This window comes from Amphibalanus amphitrite, unplaced genomic scaffold (assembly GCF_019059575.1).
Source record: "Amphibalanus amphitrite isolate SeventyFive unplaced genomic scaffold, NRLGWU_Aamphi_draft 000758F_arrow, whole genome shotgun sequence".
NCBI classification, from domain to species: Eukaryota; Metazoa; Arthropoda; class Thecostraca; order Balanomorpha; family Balanidae; genus Amphibalanus; species Amphibalanus amphitrite.
The window spans coordinates 303,741-329,685 of NW_024882252.1; the positions used below are offsets into that span (position 1 = coordinate 303,741).

General features: G+C 55.7%; 2 protein-coding genes across 3 annotated transcripts; both read right to left on the minus strand.

Moving 5' to 3' along the window:
• Positions 1-4,330: 4,330 nt before the first annotated feature.
• LOC122365714 (host cell factor 2-like) lies at positions 4,331-18,532 on the minus strand. 2 transcript variants are annotated; one of them, XM_043337156.1, is made up of 14 exons: positions 18,310-18,532; positions 11,547-11,695; positions 11,210-11,370; positions 10,810-10,973; positions 10,288-10,527; positions 9,928-10,073; positions 9,405-9,542; positions 9,000-9,177; positions 8,556-8,713; positions 8,212-8,379; positions 7,898-8,012; positions 5,734-7,580; positions 5,248-5,452; positions 4,331-4,999 (listed from the first exon to the last, which is right to left on the minus strand). In XM_043337156.1, the coding sequence occupies exons 1-14, from the start codon at positions 18,467-18,469 to the stop codon at positions 4,899-4,901; spliced, it is 3,930 nt and encodes a 1,309-aa protein (XP_043193091.1). In that variant the 5' UTR covers positions 18,470-18,532; the 3' UTR covers positions 4,331-4,898. The 2 variants fall into 2 exon arrangements, with proteins under 2 accessions (XP_043193091.1, XP_043193090.1); XM_043337155.1 differs by having other exon boundaries at positions 5,734-7,583.
• A 990-nt stretch (positions 18,533-19,522) lies between these two features.
• LOC122365720 lies at positions 19,523-25,096 on the minus strand. The gene is made up of 5 exons (XM_043337163.1): positions 24,847-25,096; positions 23,002-23,228; positions 22,322-22,743; positions 21,631-22,009; positions 19,523-21,237 (listed from the first exon to the last, which is right to left on the minus strand). Exons 2-5 carry the CDS (start codon positions 23,199-23,201, stop codon positions 19,704-19,706), a joined length of 2,535 nt encoding a protein of 844 aa, XP_043193098.1. The 5' UTR covers positions 23,202-23,228; positions 24,847-25,096; the 3' UTR covers positions 19,523-19,703.
• Positions 25,097-25,945: the final 849 nt, after the last annotated feature.

The window sequence follows — 25,945 nt, forward strand, 5'->3', positions numbered from 1 at the left end:
CCGGTTGTTTTCAATCAAAATACCAAACAGGCACTGGCGAGTGCTGGACTGGTGAATGAAAGTCGCCGTCCGCTCTTGCGTCGGATCGTCTCCAGCCCGTTTTACCTGTCGCTGAAGCCGCAGCCCGTTCCCCGTGCTCTTCATTCCTCCCCGTGACCTGTAAAAAGGGGTGATGGCCTCTCCGTTCTGGAGATCAGCAGAGCCTTGAGGGCGCTTGTGCCTGGCCCGGCTGATAGGACTGACTACAGAGCCGGGTAGCGGGAGAGCGGCAGCTCAGTGCGAGCTGTGCTGCGCCTGGACGGGTGTTGAGGGCAAGAGCACACAACGTATGACTGACTGTGCTAGGCTAGGACTGGTGTTGAGGGCGAGAGCACACAACATATGGCTGACCGAATAATGATTGGCGCCTCTATGCACGCTGCAGATTGATCAATGTCCGGTCCAATATCTCCCCTTCAGACGTAATGCTGCGCCGCGCGGAGGCTTCTTCGCTCAGCTCCTAGATGGCACTAGTAGTAAACTTCTGGAGTGGTAGGCTGTGCCGCCCGACTTCATGCTTTCCATCCAGGCGCTAGATGGCACTAGTAGTATATTCCTGAAGTGGTATGCTGTGCCGCACGACGCCACCTATGCGTCGTTACGGTTGCGGCGTTGAGATGCAGTGAGTGATTTTCACAATCACAGCTCTGAGCTCACGGCTTTGCTGTGATAATCTTTGATAAGGTAAGAGTTAACCCTCGCCCGCACATGCCATTTTCCCATCCTAGAACGCACATGGGGGGGGGGGGAGTGGTTGCCACCCCCCCGCGCCATTTCGTTCCTGTTGGAGATAGAGCTTAGCAGTAAAGACCAAAAAGATTCTTTGGGAAGAGACGAATCCGATGATACCCAGTTTTACCTTCTCAGGTCAGTCATTGACCTTCCAGGTCAGGTCAAACTAAAAAATGTTGCTGTTTTGGGTCACCGTTGGATATCAAGTGTGCTGCTTATCAAATACCGATGACGATGCTGTTTTCTGGTGCCAAGCCAGCTAGAACCTCTTTGTCACACTACCCGACCAGAATTTTGCTGCTGAGGTCATTTCAGGTCAAGTTAGGTCAAGGTCAATTATATGTGTTTGTATGTCTGTGTGTGTCTGTGTATACTGATGTGTGCACCGATTGTTTTTGGGTCCATACTACATGAAATCATGATCTGAGAAGCTTTTACCAAAAATGCAGTCAAAAAACTTCAAAAAAAGTAAATTCAGCTTGCCTAAAACGCAATTATCTTAGATGACCTAGGTTGACCTTGACCCTGACCTTGACCCCTGTACATCGTCGAACAACATGTTCCATGATAGGTGGGAGGTAAGACTGGCAAAAAAGGCCGAAATCAGGGTGTCAAAAGCTCATAAGGCCCATGGCAAACGCAAGATGTTGAGAATTGGCCATTTGGGTCATGACATGACCTGAAAAACAAGGTCATATCTCCGAAACCAAAAATCACAGAAACTTGAAATTTTCAGTGGACATCAAGAAAGGATAGAGGAGCAGCTATACGAAAAATCAGCCTTCTAGCTTTAACCCTCGCCGGACCTATTGGTTTTCTACATACGCGCCGGCCGAGGGGGGGGGGGGCGGGTACGACCCCCCCCCTCGCCGTTTCGCCCCTGGTGGAGCTAGCGCGTCGCGAAAAAAACGAGCGTGTGCGCCGTTACGAGACGCAGAGATTGGTACCCGATTTTAAGGTCCTAGGTCAACCGGTGACCTCTGAGGTCAGGTCAAGTGCCCCAGGGTACGGTTCAGTTTTTGGTGAATAACTTCGCAAAAAACGGCCGCAGAGCGCCGATTTTGGCAGCATCGTGCTCCCCTCGCTCAGGCGCGTCGAATGATATACTTTTTGTCCGGGTCAGGTCAACTTGGGGTGTTGACCTCAGGTCAAGGTCAGGTCAGCACCCCCAGGTCACGAAGCTGGTCGAAAGAGGTCATGTCGCATATCATTCGATTCGGCAGGCCTTCCTGAGTCCATTGGTGCCTTTCCCGACTCGCTAGCTCAATTTGATCAAGAGTTATTGACGAAAAACTAATTTGACCTTGATGACGTCATAAATGACGTCACGCAAGGTCAACATTGCAAAAGTGACGCATCTAACCTTGCAAGGAGTGCATCAAATCACGATTCTGTGTGCTTGAGATAGTTGGAGATCGTTCCCGGCGCCAGAATAGCAGTTTTCATTTTTCCCCATTGACTTATAATGGTGAGGTCACGAAAATGACCTGACCTCATATGACCTTTAGGAAAAATCCGAGATATACAAGTTGTGGGACTCATAATGGACACTAGATCCTGCAAGTTTCATTTCCCTGTGACATCTCCTCTGGCAGTGAGGGCGTTGCGAAGTTGCGACATCTGAAGACTGTGCAGAGGTTCACTTATGACGTCATAGGTCAGTGACCTGACCTGACCCAAAAATGCGGTTGGTGTCAAAAGATGCGGCTTGGATCAAAGGTCAGGTATGCCAAGTTTCAGCTCTCTATCGCCAGCGTGTTCGGAGCTATCGCGAAAAAACCCTATGGGGGGGGGGCGGCACCCGCCCCCCCCCTCGGCCGGCGAGGGTTAAAAATGTTGAGTGCAGAGCAAAAAGACTACCTGGGGGGGGGGTGGCAACCACCCCCCCCCCCCCATGTGCGGGCGAGGGTTAATGAGCCCGCCTGCCGGTCGGACAGCCAGCTGCGCCGTCTCTGCTGGCCATTACCAGCCCGTTTGAGCGGCCGGTAATGGGTCGTCTGGTCCGCCCCGGCCAGCTGTGTGCCGCTGTAATGACCGGCGTCCGAGGCCTGTCCGGTACCGACCGGGAGGGGGCCGCCACACTCCGCCGACAGCACGCGCCACACTCCGCCGACAGCACGCACCATGTCGAGGACGGCCGCGCTCCTCTGCTGCTGCTCGCTGCTGGTCCTGGTAGGTGGCGTGGAGAGGGAACGGTGGAGGCGCTCGGTGCCGGCGGAGATCGGGGAGAGCGGCTGGTGGTTGTTGAGTTCATACTTTTTCAGACATTTCGTAGAGGGATCAGTGCGTCGCAGAAGTAGATATATGCAGGAACCGTCTGAGCTAAGAGACAAGCTTGGCGTCGCACTCTCTCCACGCTCGAATGTTAAATTATACCTAACTGGGATGAACATGCAGATCAATCATCTATCAAATATCTAGCCGTGATATCAAGCTCAAGCTAGTCTTTTGGATGATACCTCTCCGTCCTGGTTTGTGCAAACGTGGTCAGTCTGAAGCTCGACTTTGTCTGACAACCTGCCCCAGCTCACTGAGGTAGCTGTTGCCCATTCCGCTCGCCGGCCGCCTGCCCATCTCTCTCTTCCCCCAGGCGGTGAGCGCCGTCTCTGCCGGCCGGCCGCCGCTCGACTCAGTGGCTTCGGTGGCCTCTCGGGCGTTCGTCCGCTCCGGCGCCAACCCCGCCGACTACGTGGTCGGCCTCATGTACGGCTCCATGGTGGACTTCTTGTGAGTAGCTCGGTCAAATATAGAGAGAGATAAGTCCATCGATGGTGGAAGTTCGTGAGTACCTGCGCCCCGCGCGCGGCCGGGAGGCGAGTTAGGTGATGGAAGGGGAGAGACAGGAAAGGTAAACGGTCAAAGTTTGATTTGATTCGGTCAGAGCTCCGTGGGCTGTAAAACAGATTGCCAAGACGTCTATGAAGAGATAAAGACCCCTGTGAAAGTGTCTAATAACGCATTAAGCGTGCCACATCGCCCTCGCCAAATAATGTCTACTGCCACGTCCTATCCGTCAGAAGGGCTGATCGCCTCCCGTTTCCCAGCTGCATCGGCTGCGCCTACGAGAAGGAGGAGTCGTGTCTGGCCCCGGACGCTCGCAGTGTGTTCCTGTGAACAGATGGGACGGCGACGGAGCTCTTTCGACCTGACACCCGCAGCGTATTCATGTGACGGCAAGGGATGGAGGACCTGACTCTGTCAGCCGGACCGGCAGCGGCGTCCGACTGACAGTTATCGCTGAACTGTCCCGACCATCGCTGTCCCCGGCACAGGTGTGAGGTGTCGTAATAAGTCAGCGTCTGCTCAGCGTCTGAGTCATGCACGGACTCAGCATGAACACCCGGGCTAGTAGGCCAGGCCCGAGCCCGAAAACTGGCAGCGAATTTGTATCAAACTGTGCATCTCAACTCACGTTGTGTTGAAGGCTGAATACAATATCATCGAGATCGATTCTGCTCTAAGCAATATATGTGCTCCTCACTGCTGCAAAGCTATGTAGATTATATACAAATTTACCGATATTTTCATCGGCCGCCAGAACACTGGACAAGTCAAGATGTATGTTGCGACAGTTTATTTCAAACGTGGCGACGGAAAGCGCCCGATTCTTAGCATAGTGTACAATTAGCCCGCTACGGAGCGGTCCTTATCCTAAGCACAATGGAAGTGTGAACCGATTGGCCGGCGGCGAGCCGCCCGAGCGGGCCCCGGTCAGGCTCGGCGCCCCGCTCCGCCCGGCCGAGCGGACTCCAGTTGGCGTACCGCTCCGCCCGCCCGGTCAGACCGGGTGGGCGCCGCGCTATAGACTACAGGCGAGACGTCCTAACTAGGCATAATGGCTCCGATGCTGACTCACTCACTCACTCACTCACTCAATGAACATCATTCTCCCAACCATTCACTCGTTTCGTCACTCACGTCATAAGTCACTTCATTTCGTTTCGCGCTGGCAGCGGTCCGGCCATCTATGTACAGTCGCTGGGCGGAACGGTACCGCCGCGGCGTGCCGCCCGCGCCTAAAACTATCCGCCGCACGGCGCGCGGCACGATGAGGCGAGTGGCGTCGCGCGCGCCCAATGAGAGGCGTGTTGTACTGAGGGTGAGATGGCGCCGGCGGCCGCGCCGGCCTACTGACCGCTGTCCGTGCGCGGCCGCTTGATGCCGGCGGGGCCGGGCGTGCGCGGGTCCATCACCCGCTTCACGGCCTTCACTCCTCCGGCGTGTGCGTCTGCGGGCGGAGAGGCGCGTCAGCACGGGACCGGCGGGTGTGAGTTACTCTAGAACTCCCTCCCCTCCTACACACACAAATATGGACTGACGGGCACATCCAAGCATAACTGGCAGTTGAGACTTACCACCTGTAATAAGTGGTACGAATCGCCCCTACAAAGTGAAAATCCACGCACGAGTTTTGTTCACTTCCCAAACACCGTGCTCTCGCACCTTGTCCCGAACTATGCCGTGCTCAGTACTCACCTTGGAGCCACCTGACTTGTGTGGCCGGGCCGTAGCCCTTCTCGTTTCTGGCTGCGATCCGGAATATGATGGCCGGTTTGGAGGTGGTGTCGAGGTGCGCGGCGGCCAGCGATATGTGCGTCACCGTGCACTGGTTGATGGGGCCGCAGTAGACGCGCACAAACGCCAGCTGAGACGGAGAGCTGGCCACCGTCTTTGTGTCGCCCTGAGGGAGAGAGGTCAGAGGGAAAGGGCTTTAGAGAGGGATTCAGCAGGTGCAGAGGGTCGGAACGCCCGATAGTGCAGCTAGGCTGTAATACTTTATCGATTAAAAACTTTTCCAGCCGGAACCACGGTATGTGAAACGGCTATTCCAGTAAAAACAGCCACCACACGAACAAGAATGAAAACTACATATACTAAAAGTTATCATCTTAGTATTGGTCACATTCCCGACCTCCTCGATAATGGCCCGCCCCTGCCAGCCGCGCCCTCCCACCCGCTCACCTGTGCCTGGGTGGTGGCGCTGCGCACAGCCAGGTACACAGAGTACTCTGTGATCTCCCCGGCCGGGTTCTGAGGCGGCTCCCACGATAAATTCGCTCCGTCCGCCGACTTGGAGATCTTGATGGCCGACGGTGCGCCCGGGTAGCCCGGCAGACACGTCTTGAAGGCCGACACCTCGCTCCACGGGCCGCGGCCGCAGGCGTTGATGCCCGCCACGCGGAACTTGTAGGCCAGCCCGGGCTGCAGGTCCACCTTGCGCATCATGTTCTGGTCGCTCTCGGAGAGGACGTCGCCGTTCTCGTCGACAGGCAGGTAGAACGACTCGACCGTGCACGAGGTGCCCTTGATGATACCGACGTCGAACCACAGCGCGTCGCGGCGCTTCTCCTCAGAGTCGGCGCCGCTCTTGGTGACGCCGTTCTCGGCGCGCGGCTCAGACTTGACGGCCGCCGCCGCCGCCGCCGTCGAGATGGCCGCCGACGCCAGCGTGGCCAGCGGGTCGGCGGCCGTCTCTGCGTCGGCGTCCGACGGCTCCTCCTTGGGCTGAGCCGGCGGAGCCGCGGTGGTGGTGCCGCCCTCCGGGGCGGTATCCATCGGCTCACCGGCCGGTGGAGCGCTCTCGGCCGGAGTGTCGTCGCTCGGTGCCGGCTTCGTGCCGTCAGTAGCTGCTGGGGCCGGCTGGACAGGGGCCGACTCCTGCGCAGCGGCACCCTCAGCAGCCGCCGGCTCCGTAGCGGCACTCTCCGCAGCAGGGCTCTCCGCCGGAGCAGTCTCCGACGGAGCACTCTCCGCAGCAGGCTTATCATCCGCAGCACTGTCCTGCTCCATGGGCTTTTCCTCCGGGGCAGAGTCTTCTGCGGGTTTCTGTTCAGTAGAGCTGCCCTCTGCGGGGGTTTCAGTCGCGGCTGCATCTCCAGCTGCCTCGGCGTCCGTCTTAGCTTCCTTCTCAGCTGCCTCAGCGGCGGCGGCGGCGGCGCGTCCGGCCGGCCCTGGGTTTTCCGTCTCCGGGTCCACAGGCTGGCCCACCAGCGGCTCCTCGTCTGCCGGCGGCGGCGGCGCCTCCTCAGCCGGCCCCTCGGCGGCCGGAGCGGCGGCCGGCGCTGCCGGCGCGCCCTCGTCCGACTGCGGCGGCGGCGGCGTTTCGTCCTCGCTGTCGTCTGCCCCGTCTACCTGCGGCACGGCCGCCGGCTGCTGGGCCGGCGCCGCCTCCGGCGCGGCCTGCTCGGCCGGCTCTCCACCGCCTGACTCCGGCAGCACGCCCAGACCGGCCTCCGCGGCCAGCGCCGCCAGCGCCGCGTCCGTGGTGGCCGGCTGGTTGAGCAGCACCACCTTCTGCTGCGCCGGGGAGCCTCCGCCCGCCGCTGTTGCCGCCGCCGAGCCCGCCATCAGCGTCACCGTCTTCTGCCCGGCGGCCGTGGATACCTGTACGGCGACAGGCCGCGGCCCGGCCGGCAGCAGACCCTGCGCCGGCAGACCCACCAGCGTATTTGACTTGGCCGCGATGGTGACCGTCTTGGTGGCCTGGCCCGACTGGCCCGGCACGGAGATGGTGATCGGACGAGAGATGGCCGGCGTGGTGTTGGTGCCAGACGGAGACGACACCACGATCATCTTGACCCCCGCCTGGCCGGCCGTCTGTGGCGGTGCCGCCGGGCTGCCGGCAGCCGCGGACGGGACGACCGCCGCGCCGGCGGCCGGAGCCGCTGCGGAGGACACCATGGTGACCTGCTGGGTGGCCGCGCGCGGCGGGCGCGTGATGACGATCGTCTGCTTGCCGCCGGCCGGCGTCGACACCGTCTGCGGCTTGGCGATGGTGATGACGTTCGATCCGATCGAGCGGTTGGCGCCTGCTGGCGGCGGACACGGTACGCGGTCAGTCGGAGTCACTGGTGAGGTGAGACACGAATTTTAAAGACACATTCTTTCTTATAGACTTGAAGGGCTTCAACGCTTGATCAGGTCGCTGCTTTTAAAACGATCCCTTAGAACAGATGAAGCATAAAAACGTGATGAGGACTAACAACCAAAGCAATGCGAATGAAACAATTCCCTATTTTACCCATCGAGAAGCTATAACTCTGCAACAATCTTAAGCAGAAGGCCCTGTTACCCAACAAAGCCCTATCTCTGCAAACAGCGCCAGTTCGGAGTCGCGACCACTCACCGGCCTGTGTGGCCACCAGTTTGACAATGGTGGCGCCCTGCGGCAGCGACTTGCCGGCCGACACGGCGGTCATCTGAGCGGACGGTTTGCCCTGCAGCAGGTTCACCTTGGGCACCTGAGGGTCGAAGGCGGGAGGGGGGAGTCAGTATGGACTTAGAAAACGAAGACTTCGAAAGATACTCATTTCAGCACAGATTGAGCTAATTGCATTTGACATCTGCTGCAGACCCCCACCTACCAATTTCCCGTCCATTTCACTCGCCACTCTCTTCAATCCACCCCAGTTGGTCCCGTCCCGTCCCCTCTCCACGTACCGTGGCCACCTGCATCCCCTGACTGGTCTTCACCAGGGTCACAATCTGTGGCTGGCCACCGGCGCCCGGCTTCTGCAGGATTATCTGTTTCGGCTGGCCGGGCGACTTCAGCACCGAGCTGATGGCGTTCCCGCCGCCCGCCACCGCCGCCGTGGACAGACGCACTCCCTGCCGGAGTGAGAAGGGCACACGTCACGCCACGGATGTCAACAGAGCTCACAGGGGGTCAGCGACAGCCGGCCTGTCCGCAAAGCATCGGTAAATATCGGTGATATGGTACGCTCACAACTTATATGTTTGTAATGACGTTCAAGGTTTAGATGTCCGTTATAGGAGCCACCCACCTTCACTCCAGGACTGTCGGCTGTGGTCTGCTGCGCCGGCGGCGCGCGCTGCGTCTGTGCCGCCGCCGCCGCCAGCGCCGCGATACCGGACATGGGCTGGCTGCTGACGGGCGACTTGGGCTCCGGTTTGGTGAGCACCTTCCGCAGTCCGGTCCCCACTGCCGGCACACGGGACCATGAGATAGTGTATGTGAAGACGGAGAAACAAATAGGCGACAAAACACGCGGTAACCAATGCTACAATTTATCGCAAAAGCCTAAGAGCCTGCAATTGGATGAGGCGCTAATAATTCACTGCATTTAACTGAATTATTTGATCAACCTACCAATTATCGACAGAACATCCAGATCATTTCCTGACAACTAGGTCGCGAGAGCATAATTAGTACTACCCCAGTATAATCAAGTAGCTACCATGCTGTCGTCCGGTAGTGCACCACTCACGTTTAGCCGGGCTGTACGGACTCGGGATGCCCGCTGTGGCCGTGATGGACGGGCGGACGGGCGCCGCGCTCGGCGTGGGCGGGCTGGGAGCCGCCCCCGCCCCCGCCCCGGCCGGCTGGGCGGCGGCGCCCGGACTGGGCTGGCCGGCCGGCTGCGGCGGCATCTCGTACTTCTGAATCTGTGCGCAGAGTGGAGACAAAAATCGTTATAGATTATATATAACGAGGACGTAGCGCAGCGTGTAAAAAAAAAAAAAAATATAACGGCGTTTGCTGAAAAGTAATATCGGTTATGTAAAAGGGAAAAATGTAGAACATAAGGTACAGCTTTCCTGCTCCACATGACAGCTTATCACAAACCTCCGCATTGTCACCGCTCCAGTGCTGTGTCTGCGGCGCGCCTCACCTGGAGAAGGTAGCAGTCGGCGGTGGGCAGCTGGCTCCAACACACCTCCAGCGACAGTGTGGAGGCGCGCACCAGCTGCACGCGGCCCGGCGACGGCGGCTTCTCCGTCTCCAAGTACCACAGGTCCTTACAGCACACCTGAGATAGAGATAGGGAGGGCACTCAGTACACACATACTACACACAGGTCCTTACAGCACACCTGAGTGAAGGACAGGGATGGTACTCAGTATATACGCGGCCCGTCTCCAGGTACCAAAGGGCCTTACAGCACGCCTGAGATAGGAACAGGGATGGTATTCAATACACACACGGCTTTACGAACCAAGTTCCACTGTATTGTGTAATGTGTTATAAGCTTTGGCTTCTCTCGTACTTGGCGGCCCATGACACTAAATATCTATTCCACGATATCCTTGAGATCGATATGAGATCGATATCCTTGAGATTGAGATCCTCCGTTTACTTCACTGTTTCCCGCCTTGTCGTACTCGCCACTCACTTGATTGTTCCCAGCCCCTTACCTGATTGTTCCAGGCCTTTCTGTATCCGTCGCGTCCGGACCAGATGTACATCCGCGAGTGTATGGTGACGGCGCAGTGGCCGGCGCGCGCGCGCGGAATGGCGTCCTCGAACGCCTCCATAGCCAGCGGCTCCCACTCCATCGACTCTGGGGAGAGCCGAGACACCGGCACCGTCAGCCAGAGTCATGACAGTCGACGCTGTCACCATGGATGAAGTATTCCTAATCCATGCTGTCACCGTAAACGGCCCGTAAAACCACGTCCTATCTCAAACATCAACATCTAGCCAAGTCCCATCTCGCTACTCGCACCACCCGCGCGACACCCGCTGCCCCACCAGTCCCCACCGCCGCGTCTTACCGAGGTTGAGCGATGCCAGCGTGTTTGTGCACTTCCACTCCTTCTCGTGTGTGGCCACCTTGACGTCCGTATCGATAACGAGCGGCACCCAGCCGCCAAACACGAACATGCGCTGTCCGATCAGCTGCGTGGTGTGAAGTGAGCGCGGCAGCGGCGGCGTGCCGCCTACCTGCGGCCGCGTCCACATCATCGAGTCCACGTCCAGCATCCACAGGTCGCCCAGGCGGCAGCCGCTCATACCTGGCGAGGGGGCCGTCAAGGTCATGGGGCAGGCATTTTCAACCATCAGACAGGCTGTTACTGTAAACTGGGAATAGCCCATTTGCTACCTACCTTATTTGATAATTATTTACGTTCGCTATGGTTTATATCAAAGTACACCACAAAAGTATGAACAAAAATGAATATTTAATAATGACAAAAATATACAAACAAAAATAAGACGAACGAAACAAAGGAGAACTAAAAGACGTCGAAAAAAACTGGCGACCAATGACCCAGCGTCCGAGCCCGCGCTCTGACCTCCGTAGATGATGAGCTGCGAGGAGTCTCGCTGCGCGTTCGTGTAGGCGATGCCGGTGTGCGACTCGCGCGGCGGCGGCGGCTGGCCGTAGGTCTGCGGGATGTCCCAGCCGAGCGCGTTGCCGCCCGGACGCAGCTCCAGTGTGTACAGGTCGTTCAGGTAGCTGCCGGAGACGGAAACGGAGCGTGTGACGCACGGGTGGGGCGGCAGGGGGTAGGAAGTGTGGGGACTGAGAGTTTGGCAGGAAAGGAGCTGGGAACGACGGTAATAAAAAAAAAACGCAGGAAAGCTCATCAACTCTACTCAAAGCCATGAGTTGTTTTAACCTTTTTCCGCTTCCCACGACTCCCCACGATCGCCACACCAGTCTGTCCAGTCCAGTCTGTTTGCGCGACTCACCGCGGGATGTTGTTCTTGGGGTCGTCGCTCTCGTTGGCCAGGCCACCGAACAGGTAAGCCTTGTTGCCGATCAGTGTGAAACTGTGTCCCAGCCGGGGGCACGGCGGCGGACCGTTGCGCGGCGGGCGGGCGCGGATCCGCTTCCATTCCCATCGACTCGCCTAGTGAAGAGGGGAGCCAGTAGTGTCAGGTAATGGGTACATATTTATAATGACAACTGGCCAGAATCTGTGAATGAGTTTTGATGCATCCAATTTACTAGTCCTTAATTTCAACTACAAGAACACAACAAATATTGTGACAATAAAGGGGCATAACAAAGCAAACAGTCACTCACCTGGAGTTCATAGATTTCATTTGAGTACTTTCCATACTCAACCATGCCACCAAAGACAAGGATGCGAGTGCCGTCGACCACAAAGCCATAGGCAGCACATCCGGGAGGGATGTCTCCCTTGACAGGCGGAACAAACCATTGGTTTGTGGCTGCAACAAAGTATGCTCAGTCAGCATGATACATTTTGAAGTGCAAAGGTACTCAGAAAAGGTTTGAGAATGGTTAAAAATGGAAAGCAATATGAAAAGTTATAAACCTACAGGAGATTTTCAGCATTGCCTTCACAAAAATGCAGCAAGAGCTAAGAAAGCCATGCTCAGTAAAAATGCCTTTTCCAAGTTTGTAACATTTCTTTATTGTTTCCAAGCTGTTATTTTAAAGCAGTAATGTGGCTAATGGCTATTATTAAAAAATATTGTTTTTCTCAGAAGGTACCAAAAGGGACACATCTTTTATCCTGGGTCAATATTTAACCTAGTTATGGCCCATCAAAGATCAAATTATGGATTGCAGAATAATTATATTACAACCCTGGAGCCAATGTTTGCAGTTGTTTGGCAGCAGTAACATTCACCTTTTTTATGTGTTCTATAGTGTCCTGGGTGTGTAATTCCGTCGAACGGTCCGGGCCACGACACGCCACGATTTGTCCAAGATGGAGACTGTTTATTTCCGATAGTGGCGGACGAGAAACGACACAATAGAGAAACGAGTACTCGGTACTCAGTACGACGGTACCCATAGGCTACGGTCACTACATCCGCCACCTCAATAAAGTTGAACATAATTGACACCGGACGATACGCCAAGTAGACACGACACAGCTTATACTCGAAGCTGTTAAACTAATACAGAAACGCGGTTAGAGCCAATAACTGAAACGAAACAATCAGACACTGTGGTTCTGAAAATACAATCAGCGCAGCCTCACAGGCACGAACCGACGGCGACCGAACGACGATCTCGGCAGCTCGTGTTCAGCCAGATCAGAGTCAGGCACGGCACGGTCCGCGCTATCAGCGCCGGCGGTGGCTGGCTGTGATCGCGGGGGCGTTGTTCGTCCTGTAGATGGCGGTGCTGTCTCCGGCGGTGGCGCTGGCGGCTGGTCCCGGAGTAGAGTCGGTGACCGCTGAGTCGGCGGCTGAGACAGCAGCGGAGTGACGGGTCCGGCTGTGCCTGACGGCGGTGTGGCAGGTCCGGTTCCATCCTGGCTGCCACTAGGCACGCTAGCCAGGTGAGCCGCGTTCCTTCTGGTGCCGTCAGCCAGCAGGTAGGTTGCTGGGCCGAGCTGCTGGGTGACTGGGACTGGAGCCGAGAATCGACTTTGATCCTTCGGGACGTGTCCTGGCTTCTTCACACGGACCAGGTCCCCCGGCCGCAGACCAGGCCGCTTCACACCTTTACGTGCGGCGTAGTTCCGTTTGTTTCGGCGCTGTTGTTTGGCGACACGGTCGGAAATCCTCTTGTCATGTGCTGCTTCCTCTACGACTGGTAGATTCAGACGCATCCGGCGTCCATGCAGCAGTACTGACGGCGCCTCACCGGTGCTACAGTGGGGGGTCGTCCGATACAGCGCGAGTCGCTGTGTGACGTGGTTGGAGAAGGAGTCTGCTGTCCTGAGCCTCAACTGGGCGGCTTCCTGCAGCCAGCTCTTGACTTCTCGATTTAGCCGCTCGACTGCAGCGTTGCCACGCGGCCAGTAGAGTGATGACCGGTGGTGCGTGATGCCGCGACGCTGCAGGTACGTGCGGAACTTCTCACTTGAGAACTGTGGACCGTTGTCACTGATGATTTCATCGCAGAAACCTTCTCGAGCCCAGAGAGCGCTGAGCATCCTGATGATGTCATCAGTTTCGACTGTGGATGTCAGAGCTATCTCTGGCCACTTGCTGTAGTAATCGGTAACGACGATCGCGAACCGTGCGGCAGGAGGCGCTGCGGAGATGGGTCCCACGATGTCAATACCGAGCTTGGACCATGGTCGGTCAGGCAGCTGGACGGGCTGTAGTGGTGCTGGTCGCGCCTGCTGGGCGAGCACCGAGTCCTTTGAACAGCACACGTGGCAGTTCTTCACGAGAGCGGCAGCAGCAGTCGCCATGCCGGGCCACCACGCCAGGTCTCTCAGGAGTTGTTTCGACCGGACAACGCCTTGGTGACCGGCGTGTGCCAGCTCCAGGTACCTGCTGCGCAGCGTCTCGGGGACGACGACCCGTTCAGGTCCGCGCATGACGATGCCATCTTCTCTGCACTGGAGTTCGTGGCGCACGGCGAAGTAATCGCGAAGGTCCGGCGCGCACTTGCGAGCCGTGTCGGGCCAGCCGAAGCGGATTGTAGAACGCAGCTTCTCCATCACCGGGTCGGCGGCTGAAGCGGCTCGGATGTCCTCCTCCGTGAGGACGTCGGCAGCGGCATCAGTGACGAGTGCGACGACATCGTCACTGTCAGTCTCAGCGGCAGTGGTGTCTGGGAGCGGTAGTCGCGAGAGAGTGTCCGCGACCGGGATACTGTGGCCAGGCTTGTACTGGACGGTATAAGAGTACGACATCAGTCGTGACTGCCATCTGGCGATCCGAGCTCCTGCGCGGTTGGCTGACTGAGGCGACAGCAGCGTTGTCAGCGCGGAGTGGTCGGTTCGTAGGGTGAAGTGGCGGCCCCAGAGGTAGATCCGCCAGTGCTCGATGGCATTCACAGCACTCAGCGCTTCTTTCTCGGAGACTGAGTACTTCGCTTCAGCATCTGTGAAGGAACGTGACCAGTAGGCCACTGGGCGCTCCTGTCCGTCCGCCTGGATCTGAGTCAGGACAGCGCCTGCACCACGGTCACTGGCGTCCGTGGTGACGATGGTGTCCAGTGCCGGCGAGAACGGCATCATCACCGGACTGGAGGAGATCAGGCTCTTGACGCTGTTGAAGGCGTGTTCCGCGGCTGGGCCCCACTCGAAGGGGACGTCCTTCTTCAACATCACAGTCAGCGGCTGGACCACCGTGGAGTAGGCGGGGATGAACCTGCTGAACCAGGCGGTGGTGCCGATGAAGCTCCGTAGCTCCTTGAGGTCGGTGGGGTGTGGTGCACCCACCACAGCCCTGATTGCTGACTGCAGAGGTGCGACTCCGTGCTTCGTCAGGCGGTGACCACAGAAGTCGACCTCAGGCTGGGAGAAGACGGACTTCTGCATGTTCACTGTGATGCGAGCTGCGCGAAGCCGGGCCAGGACGGCATGCAGGCGGGCATCGTGCTCGGACTGAGTGCGCCCGGACACCAAGATGTCGTCGAGGTAGTGACCACATCCTGCGATCCCGTCCAGGACTTGGTCCAGGAGCTTCTGGAACGCAGAGCCAGAACTGACGAGACCCATGGGAACTCGTTTCCAGCGGAAGAGGCCGTCCATGGTGAGGAATGCAGTGATGTCTCGGGAATCTTCATGCAGGCAGAGTTGGAAGTACGCGGACTTCAGGTCTATCCTGCTGTAGACGGTGCCTCGTAGGTTCCGCTCCAGGTCATCTATGGTGGGAAGTGGATGTACCTCTGCGATGATCTGAGAGTTTGGCCATCGAAGATCAGTGCAGATGCGGAGTTTGCCATCCTTCTTGCGAGTGACAGCCAGTGGGCTGACCCACTGAGACGCGTCTGCTCGTTCGATGACGTCAGCTCGGAGAAGTCGATTGAGTTCGGCTGACACCTCCTCCCGGACTGAGAGAGGCAGACGACGAAGCTTGAACGCTTTAGGCACAGCGTCAGGCTTCAGCTGGATCCTGTGAGCGTATCCGTCGATAGCTGGGAGATGAAGTTGCTCCTCTGACGCAGAGGTCTGCTCATCCAGATCGAAGATGGTGTGCGAAGCTGGGTGCAGAGTTAATCCCAGGGCACTCAGCACATCCATACCCATGATGGCCTCCAGGCGGGGCGTGTCCACCAGGTAGAATGATGCGTCGACCTTGCGCTCGTTGTAGCTGATGATGGCAGGGAGGGTGCCATGAACTTGAATGGGGTTGTGGCCGAAACCGTACAGGTTAGCAGAAGTAGGCTCGTAGCTGACACCCTTGAACAGCTGCTTGGCACGCTGCAGGCTTAGAAGCGAACAGGTGGCACCTGTATCCACTTGAAGATGCACACCCTCACGTGTGATGTCACCGGCTGTGATGGTCACTGGACACGACAGCTTCGTTGACTTGCCCTGTTCACAAGCCAGAACGTGCAGTTCTCTGACAGCTTGTGGTCTGGAACGGCTGGACCCAGATCTGCCGCCACGAGGACCTGGTTTCTTGGGTTTTGAACCTCCACCCCTGGGTTCTGGGTTGTCGCGACTGCGACACCAGGCAGCGAAGTGTCCCTGGCGGTTGCAGATGTGGCAGACGATGTGCCTGGCTGGGCAGCTGGGATCACGGACAGGGTGATCGTGACGTCCACAGTTGGTGCACGGGGTGCTGACGGTCTGGGCAGGTTGCTGATGTCCTTTACGTGTCTCCACCTTTGCGACAGCGGGAACAGGTGGAGCGGCGACAACACCATGCTGAATAGTAGCGGCCTGCTGCAGAGCCTGCTCATGAGCCTCTGCCATGCCGAGCAGCTTCGGCAGTGTTAGGTCATGCTCCTGCAGAAGGCGCTGACGCAGAGCATTGTGAGGGGTCTTCTCCACAATTTGGTCCCTGATCAGCTCGTCCTCCATCGCTCCGAAGTTGCACTTCTTGGCAAGTCCATGCAGAACTGCAGCGTAGTCTGCCGTAGACTCATGTGACTGCTGGCCTCTCTGCCGAAACTGGAACCGTTCTACGATGACGTTGGTCTTGGGTTCGTAGTGGTTGCGTAGTTGGCGAATGGTGACGTCATAGTCGTCCTCGTTCTCGTCCTTCACCAGCGTCGGCAAGTTTTCATAAACGCGATATGCCTCATCTCCGATTGCACAGAGTAGCAGTGCACGTCTCTGGGCCGCTGGTAGAGGGGTGTCGCCACTGCGAGCAATTAAGTAGTTCCCGAACCGCCGCTCCCACGTCGCCCACGGCGTTTGCGGCGCACCAGGGTGCGGCAGGAACGGCGCGGGGAGTGGCACTCCGCCGTCGAAGGCGCTCATTGCGTCGCCGAATACAAGAAAACTGACGACAATATAACACACGCGCTCGACATTACGTGAAAAGTTCGAAAAGTATCCACTCGTCGCCACAATATAGTGTCCTGGGTGTGTAATTCCGTCGAACGGTCCGGGCCACGACACGCCACGATTTGTCCAAGATGGAGACTGTTTATTTCCGATAGTGGCGGACGAGAAACGACACAATAGAGAAACGAGTACTCGGTACTCAGTACGACGGTACCCATAGGCTACGGTCACTACATGTTCCTTCATTAATTTGGGTGCACAATCAAATGGTTTCTCAATCAATCAACTGTGCAGGTTCACTAAGTCAATGGTATTGGGAAGGCAACCCATGACAGGTGACAAAACCATGCTTGCAGTGTGTTTGCTGTTGCAGCTTATTGTTGAATCTGGAGAGCTCAAGGCTGTTTGCAAAAGCAGAAGGTTCAGGGCTGATTAGGACAAGTGGATTTAAAGGTGTAGGTATAGTCCAAATTAATTTAGGCAGCAAAATTGAATTCATTATGCACATATATTACTTTAACTTGACAAATACACAATAAATCACCTGAGGTCACCACAAGCCATTGTAGTGATAAATCAAACACCAGCCTTTGATCTTAATATCAATTTAACTTATAAATTGCTTTAAATAGAGCATGATAATCACTTCTGGGTAAAAGGTGCTCTGTTCCCAAATCTTTCACCCCATGTCCCATGAATCATGATTACCTACTAATTAATATTTCTTTCCAGCCCTGATTTCTGGCCCCTTTTTTCATAAAATCATAGCTCCTTGACCTGACATGGCCTGGTCATTTTCACCAAATGGTTAACAAAATATGCCATAGGGAACAAAACAACACAAGGCTTTTTTTTTAGAAATTTTGTCCGAATCGATGAATGGGTGGCTATGGGCCCGGGTGCCCCGCTAAGCAGTGCTTGTTGCGAATGACACCACGGACCCACCACCCCGCCTTGCCCGCGCCCGGTTCACCGGTGATAATTTGGATCGAAAGTTTAACGTGCCGCAGGTAGATGGCGGCACGGTCCTCCCGGGTCTAGCGTGGCCCTGTCTCGCCAGTTGCCAGCTGGCTTAATGTAGGAACGCGGGTCAAACGGCGTGGAGCTTCCCAGCCGCGAACTCGCTGCCACCGAGTTAGGAGACGGACGCCTTATCCACTAGGCCACGGGGAGGACTAACAGGTCATACATTTGGTGAAAAAACACACTTAATTTCTAACTTCATGAGGCCCAAATTATCAAACAGTCATTCCATATCACAACATTGTCAAAAAGGAACAAGAAAGCCCAATGTCTCACATCTTTTGCTCAAATAACAAAGAACAATACCAACACAGTCCAGTTACGAGTTTGTAGGTCTGTTTAACGTAAGCATATGTTTCTTAATGATTCACATAGGCACTTGGAAAATATTATTCAGGCTTAACAACTTCCAGAAATAGTAGCACAGCAAAACAATATAGGAACATAGGATATAAACAGATATACACATATGCTGAGCATGACCTTGCCCTACTTACCAGTGTTCCAAAACTTTTGTTCAGTAACCAATTTCAAACATATGGAAGAACACAATATCAAATATGAAATATGCGAGTAGTTACATAAATGAAAGTAATTCACTGAAAATGGCAAAACATTCACAATAACAAAGAAAGACAAACGTACCCGTGTTGTAAACATGGAGTTCATCAACGATGCCTTCGTTTCCACCACCAAAAACAACCATCAGGTCCTTGATGGCAACTGCTCTGTGCCCATGTCTTGGTCTGGGACATGGTCCACTTGCATTCCCAATCCTCTTCCATTTTAAAATAGGTGCAGACATATCTAAATATTAGCACATCACTCACATCCTACATTCACGGCGGCAATCAAACAAATGTTGACGCTCAGCATTACCCAGAATGCTTTGAAGCACAATTTGAAAATAGAAGAGAATTTACAAAAACACACCTATAAAATACTAGTTTTTTAATTTATTCTCTCAAAATATAAGTATTCATAAAGCAAAAGATGCCAAACTCAAAGATAAAAGTTAAAACTGCATTTGCCTAAAATCCGTTGTTGAGCATAGTGGTCAAATAAAAAAGAATGCGGCGGGAAGATTTTTATTGCTTTTGCACTAAAAGGAGGAACTTTCCTAAAATTATGACAAATCCCAGCTTTCAAAATTAAAAACAAAACAGCGTCACCAATTTAAATTTTTCATTCTATTTTGCAATTTCAGGGTTGATTTTGAAGGCTTTTGTACCAAGACTCGCTTTCACTTTTTCCTCACACGTTTAAACGTGCTTTTCATATTTAGAACATCTCTCCTTATTGATCAGTAGCAACTCTCGCCCCCCTTTATTTATCGTGGTCGATAAATGGATTTGCATACAAAAATAATCATGGGCGCCTATGTAATATGTATCTGCTCGTTACGCTCAAACCCTCGATTCACCAATGGCGATGACACATTCGTACGCTGTGCACAGATGCAGGGAGGTAGACAGTCAGCGGGTCAAGCTCGCTTATCCGCGGCGGCCGTCCGCAGGGGTCAGCGGGACAGTCACGAACATTGGACAAATTATATGCCGGCAAAAATATAGCGGGCCCATTCAAGCTGGAAGTGGACATGGCCTGTACTGACCTGAACTGGCTCCTGCTGCCACCAACCGCAGGCGCCGTGGGCTTTGCGTGGGCTTCGGCGAAGCCAATGGCCAATGGCCAGTGGCTTCGCCGATTAATTAAGTGCGACCGGAACTGTAATATGAGAATAGATCCGGGCTGGATAATAGAAAAATTCGGGTGATCACCCACCAGCGGCTCGTTTATTTGGCAGCATAAACCTTCACATCAACATCAGTCAAAAAAAAAAGAGAGGAAAAAACGCAGCAATACGGGGTTTGTTTTATTTTCAAAACAAGATGTAACGGCAGTTTCATATCTTTACCTAAAATAACCTTTACCAGTAGTGAAATATTAATCTAGTTTGTACATTATTCATCACGAGTGGATGACCACTGGGCAGCACACACAAGTACACTCAAACAACGTCCGTCACGTGCCGTCTCATCTCACGTGCTGGGGTTCCAGCTCCTCTTGCGCTTCACGTCTGACCCCTCTGCCCCCGTCCCGTTTTGTCCGCTCCAGGCCCGCTTCAACGACTCATCCATGTCCGGCTCAGAGTCCGCGTCCGACTCCAGCTCTGAGCCGAAGTCGCCCTCCCGTTTGTCCGCCACATTGACCGGCTGCACTTGGACACTGTTGCCCCGTTGGCGCGGCTCGACCGACATACGAGTATACTCGTACAGCGCGACGGCTGGCAGGCGGGCCGGCGGCGGCTCGCACGCCTCCACCCAGGAGATGCGCCGCAGCAGCCCGCCGTGCTGCAGGCGGCCGCACATCTGTCGGCTGATCAGCCGGCGCAGCTGCACCTCCGTCTCGCGCCCCGTCGGCGGCGGGTTCAGAGGCTCCGGCACCCACCGGCCGTTGCGCAGAGCGGGCCGCGAGTACGGGCCCCGCGAGCTGTTGCACACGCGCCGCGCCCCGTTCTCGTCCAGGAGGAACGTGTAGAGCTTTCCCGTCTTCAGCGGTCCGCCGTGCCAGCGCTCTGGCTCGTCGTCGTAGCGGCACGGGGCGCCCCGCCGGCGGCGCTGCACGTTGGCCTCGTTGTTGATCAGGTAGGCTGTGTTGGGCTCCTTCTCGGCCGGCGGACGGCTGAGCGCTGGGCTGTCCAGCAGCGGGTCGATCAGAAGCCGGAGCAGCTCGGCGTCCGGCAGACCGGTGGCCGGGATGGGAATCGAGGTGCGCCCGCCGCGGCCCGGGCTGCCAGGGGCGACATCCACGGCCACCAGCGGAGCGGCAGGGTCCGCGAGGACACCATCCTCCTCCGCAGCACCGTCCTTCTGTCCGTCCGTCTCCGCCAGCTTCGCGTCTCCGCCCCCCGGCTCCTCAGCCGCCTCTCCTGCGCCTGTCGCCTGCGAGCCCGGCGGCGGCGGCCGGCCGTCGTCCAGGTAGAACTCGTAGAGCGCCACCGGCTGCGCCGCTGAGCCAGTGATGCGCGTCACCCGGCGCACCCGCCCCGTATCGTTCCACCAGGTGCTGAGTTCGCGGCGCACCTGGACGATCCGGTCGCTGGGCGTCAGCAGTGACTCCAGCTCCCGCCTCCTCGACTCGAGCAGACAGAGCCGGCCCGCCTGGTTGCTGTAGACGCGCTCGAACACGGACTCGTTGATGAGGTAGCTGAGTACGGTTGTCGAGCCGGTCACCCAGCCGTCCCCGGTGTCCAGGGGCGGGCCGTCGGGCGCCGCGCCGCCACCGTCCGCGGAGAGGGGCACACTCACCAGGAAGGCGGCGCTGCTGGGACCGGGCCGCGGCACTTGGGACGGCTTCAGCGGCGCCGGCTGCTGCCGCTGCCGCTCGGCGCTGAGCAGCAGCCGCACGGCCCACTCGAGGCTCGCGCCGTCCGGCGGTAATGTCAGACCGGCCGGCGCCGTTAGTGGAGGTGGCGGCGGCTCCGGCAGCTGCAGCTCGGCGACATCCGGAGCTGACGCACCCGAACCGCAGGCGGAGATGATGGACTCTGACCACGTGGACAGGCCGCTCCATCTGGAACACATGGACACTCACAGACGAGAGCATACCAGACTCCAGTGCGCGCTCAAAGCCGGGAACGGAGAGTAGGAACCTCACAGCGGAGGTGAAATACTCGCGAGAGATCGGCAAAATAATTCACCGTCAGGAACAGGTCACGCAAAAGCGATCAACAACGCTCCGAGACGAGAACTGATGAAGGAACGATAACAAAAACACGCATAGTAACAGAACAGCTGCTCGAAGCACGTTAAACCAGTTCCTTTGAAACATATCGCTCAGCAGAATTGACACTAATAGCTCCACTTGCTGTTGCTTCCGTTGCCAGTAATGCCCTTCATATGCAGATAGGTAACCGATAACAGCATGTAACAGCCATCTGTCAGTGCCCCCCACCCCCTGACTCACTGGAAGGCGTGCGCGATGCCCTGCGGCGAGGCGCGCCGCGTGGCCGTCCGATAGCCGGCGAGCAGAGCGCGCGCCGAGGTCGAGCAGCCGCCGTCGGGCTCGGCGCGCCGGCCGCGCTGCGCCGCGTCTGCCATACGCGTCAGGTTAGCCGCCAGCAGAGCGGCGACGGCGCTGCGCAGCGGTCCGCGCGCCGCCGCCGCCGGGGGCAGGCCAATCAGCACCACGCCCAGGTCATCACAGAGCCGGCACAGCTCCTGGCTGGCGTGGTGGTGGCGTCCGTCGACAAACACGAGTACGGGCCGCGCCACCTGGCGCTCCGTCAGGTGCGGGTCCAGACACTCACACAGGTACCGGCGCAGCGCGTCAGACGTCACCGTGCCTGTCAGACAGCAGAGTACCACAGGGAGGTGAGTTTAATCGCGTCCTGTCAGACAGCAGAGTACCACAGGGAGGCGAGTTTAATCGCGTCCTGTCAGATAGCAGAGCGGGACAGGAGGGTATTATTTTTAATTTATTCGTATTTCTCGTTCTGGTATCAGTTCTTACTGAAGCAGAAGACTGCAGAAATGTTTAAAGAAGCACGCAGAGCCTTTCTGCTACTAATGATGAAATATTCCCAATACCCCTTCATCTAATATCCTTCCACTGAAATGAACACCGATTCACGGCCCTGTTCCCGCCGTCTACCCACCGTTCCTGGTGGTCAGATGAAGACAGTTGTCCTCCGGCCGGAGGTCGCCGCGCACCAGGCCGCCGGCCGGAGTGAGCATCATCAGCGGCACGCGCTCGCCGTCCGCCGACGCCGCCACCAGGAAGGCCACGTTGTCGCGCTGCGCGCCGGCCGCATCGGTGTCGGAGCGCACACGGCGCACGGCCGCGGTGCGGCGGTCCAGCAGAACATTGGCGGCGGCGAGGTGCAGCAGCCGGTCGGACCCCGAGAGGGGCACAGCGGGGTAGCGGCCGGCCACCGCCGAACTCACCGCGCTGTACCAGGAAGCTGGAGTTGGTGTCGGTGGTGGGTTGTCAGCCAGCAATGCGCCAGTCGGACCAGACCGCAGCTTGTCTGCCCAGCGGAGGCAGAACCCATCCAGCCACTGACGCACATCGTCAGCACTAGGGAAGGGAGGCAATAATACAGAGTTAGAACGGCCAACATATTCTCACATCTGTAACTTTCATTACAAATACAGTGCATTTAAAAGATTTAAGACTTTTGTTAGCATTTGAAACAAGCAAATGGCTGAGGAATGGCTAGCCATTCAAACTGATCGCAATGGGTGACTTCCAAACACTTAAGTACGTACACTGATGGAAAAGTACCTGTGCAAGTAGGTATACAAGATCAAGATACCTTGACCTACTCATACCTACCAGACCTGTCCATTCGTTGTTAGTTGCAAACGATGAAGAATTTCTTCATAAAAGTATTCTTTTGTGATCACAAGTCCATGAGCAGAACACACCTGAAGCCAATTTATTAAGCTATCTTCATCACGAATCAACGATTGAAAAACATTATCAGTCTTCGTCGCAAAACAACTATCGTTTTCTTCTTGCAAGGTCGTTTCCATCTTGATCTCATTTAATGCATATTTCTCTTTACTTTTACTTACTTTACTTAAGTTGAACGGAATTTAGAGAGGCCAAAGGCCTGTAAACTACCGGTCCAGTCGAGCTTCTAGACGGATCATGTTAAGGCTCATAGGGCGTAGGTGGTGTGTATAGGAGATGGGCCCAGTGCTTGTCGAGACGATTCTTGAATTGGTTGAGAGAGTCGGCGCTCACGACTGCCAGCGGTAGTCCATTCCAGTCGTTGATGACTCTCGTTGAGAAGGCGTTTCGACGGACGCGTGAAGTTGCTCGGGGTTTGGCCAGGCGCCACGGGTGTCCTCTGGTTTCCCTGGCATGTGTTCTGTCGAAGAACTCTTCTGGCTTCAGATCCAGCTTCCCGTGTATCAGTTGAAAGACAGCGATCATGTCCCCACGTCGACGTCGGTATCGCAGCGAGGGCAGCTTCAGGGACTTCAACCTTGCTTCGTATGGCAGGTGGCGAATGTCTCGAACCAGCCTCGTAGCCCTGCGTTGGACACGCTCGACACGAAGCTGATCTGTCCGGTTGAAGGGGCCCCAGACGATATTGCCATATTCGAGATGTGGGCGCACCAGCGTCTTGAAGAGCAGTGGCAGGGTCTTCTGGTCCAGCAGGCAGAAGGATCGACGAATCACCGCCATGATTCGCGAAGCCTTGCTGACGGCCGCTGCTGCCTGCTGCCTGAACTTCAGGTCCGCGTCGACGATCACTCCCAGATCTCTCTCCTCTGTCACCGCCTGTAGCGCTGTTCCACTCATGTAGTAGTCATGGTTGAGTGCCTGACGGCCGATGTGCAGGATCTTACATTTGTCAGCGTTGAAACTAAGCTGCCAATCCGTACTCCACCTTGTAGCGGCGTCGAGGTCGGACTGTAGGGAGAGTGCATCCTCTGGATTTCGGACGGCCTGGTAGAGTTTGCTGTCGTCAGCGAAAATTTTGACATTGCAGTTCAGGACGCTAGGCAGGTCGTTGACATAGAGCAGGAACAGCGTTGGGGCCAACACCGAACCTTGCGGGACTCCGCTCGGCACGGGGATCCAAGCCGAACGGGAGTTGCCGACAATCACTCGCTGCTTCCTTCCCACCAAGAATGCCTCGATCCATCGGAGCAGCTTCCCTCTGATTCCGTGCGCTGCCACCTTATGGAGAAGCCTCCGCGTCGAGACAGTGTTAAACGCCTTGGCGAGGTCAAGGTAGAGGACGTCAATGGGATGGCCGCGTTCGATCAACCTGCTCCATTCCTCAATGGCGATCAGCAGCTGCGTGGCGCACGATCTGCCCGGGCGGAACCCGTGCTGGGCGTCGGAGATGAGGTCCTCGGTTTTGAGGTGGTCCGTGATCTCGTCTCTGATGATCGATTCGATGACTTTGCACGGTATCGACGTCAGACTGACGGGTCTGTAGTTGTTCGGATTGTCCTTGCTGCCCTTCTTGTAGATAGGGATTACGTCGGCCAGGGACCAATCCTCTGGTAGGACTCCAGTGTCGAGTGTTTCCCTGTAGATTGATGCAAGCTCGCTGGATACCGAGTCCCTGATCTCGTGGAGGACGCGAGGGTGAAGACCATCTGGCCCGGCCGCAGATGACGTCTTTAGCTGCTTGAGCTTCAGTCTCGTTTTTTTCTCAGAACGAAACAGCACAAAAGCCCAAGGCCCCTTAACCAAATAGCCTCCCGAGGTGGAGGGGCCGAGGCCCGAGGGACCAATAGGTAGGCGATTTAATATTGACACAAGGTAGGTTGCGGTGTATAGAAAAATGACAGAATGATGTACCGATATCTGCCGATATCGTACCACGGCTTTACGATACTAAATACTTCACTAATACAGCCAAACTGCAATATCAACACAAATACAGCCGTACGAATGTATTGCAATACAATACATATTCGTACTGTTCTAAGAAGGTATGAAATACGGATCGACTCGGACGTTTCCTAGCAACTTGTCGTCAAATATGAACCTCAACGACAATTCTCCTAGCAAATTGCTAAATCGGCTAAATCGGCCGATTTAGCATCGGCTTTAGAACATATATTTACCAAAACAGCATTTGATGGCGCAGTTGTTACATCAGCGGCGCATAGGTTCAACACGTGCTTTGTGTGTGGGGCTCTGGTATTAACTGGATAATTCGCCAGCTGACGCCGTATGGTGGCGCTAGTGGAGCAGCACCATATGACGTCAGCAGAAAACACCGTGAGCAGCTATGAAATGGGAACGAGCACCACGGAAATATCGAAAGGTGATGGACATGTACTGACTTTGGTCATTCAAGTACCACCAACACCATACAAAAACCATATAATATTATCAAGACTGATTCTGGAATCGATTTGTTCGGGTATTTAAAACACACAAAAAATGTTTGTTACCGAATTCTGAAACAGTATAAGGATATTCTTGTTCCTTACTTTTGCCTTGTGGAGTACTTTTACTTGCTTTCTAGTGCGCCCATCACTATCTTGAAATCTGGATTGCAACGCTGTAGGAAAACTTTATTTCATTTGTCATTTCTTCCACTTTTGAGCAGTGATAATTTATTTGGGTTTATACATTCAATAATGAAGACGGCTCCTAACTTTTTAGGGATCTGCAGTGGCTCTGAGAGTAAAATCAGATATTTTCTAGAAACTTGAGGCCACTATTTTCTTATATGCTAGATAATATACAAATATTGACATGTAAAGAATGATACGGGTGTATAATTCTGCATAAATATCAA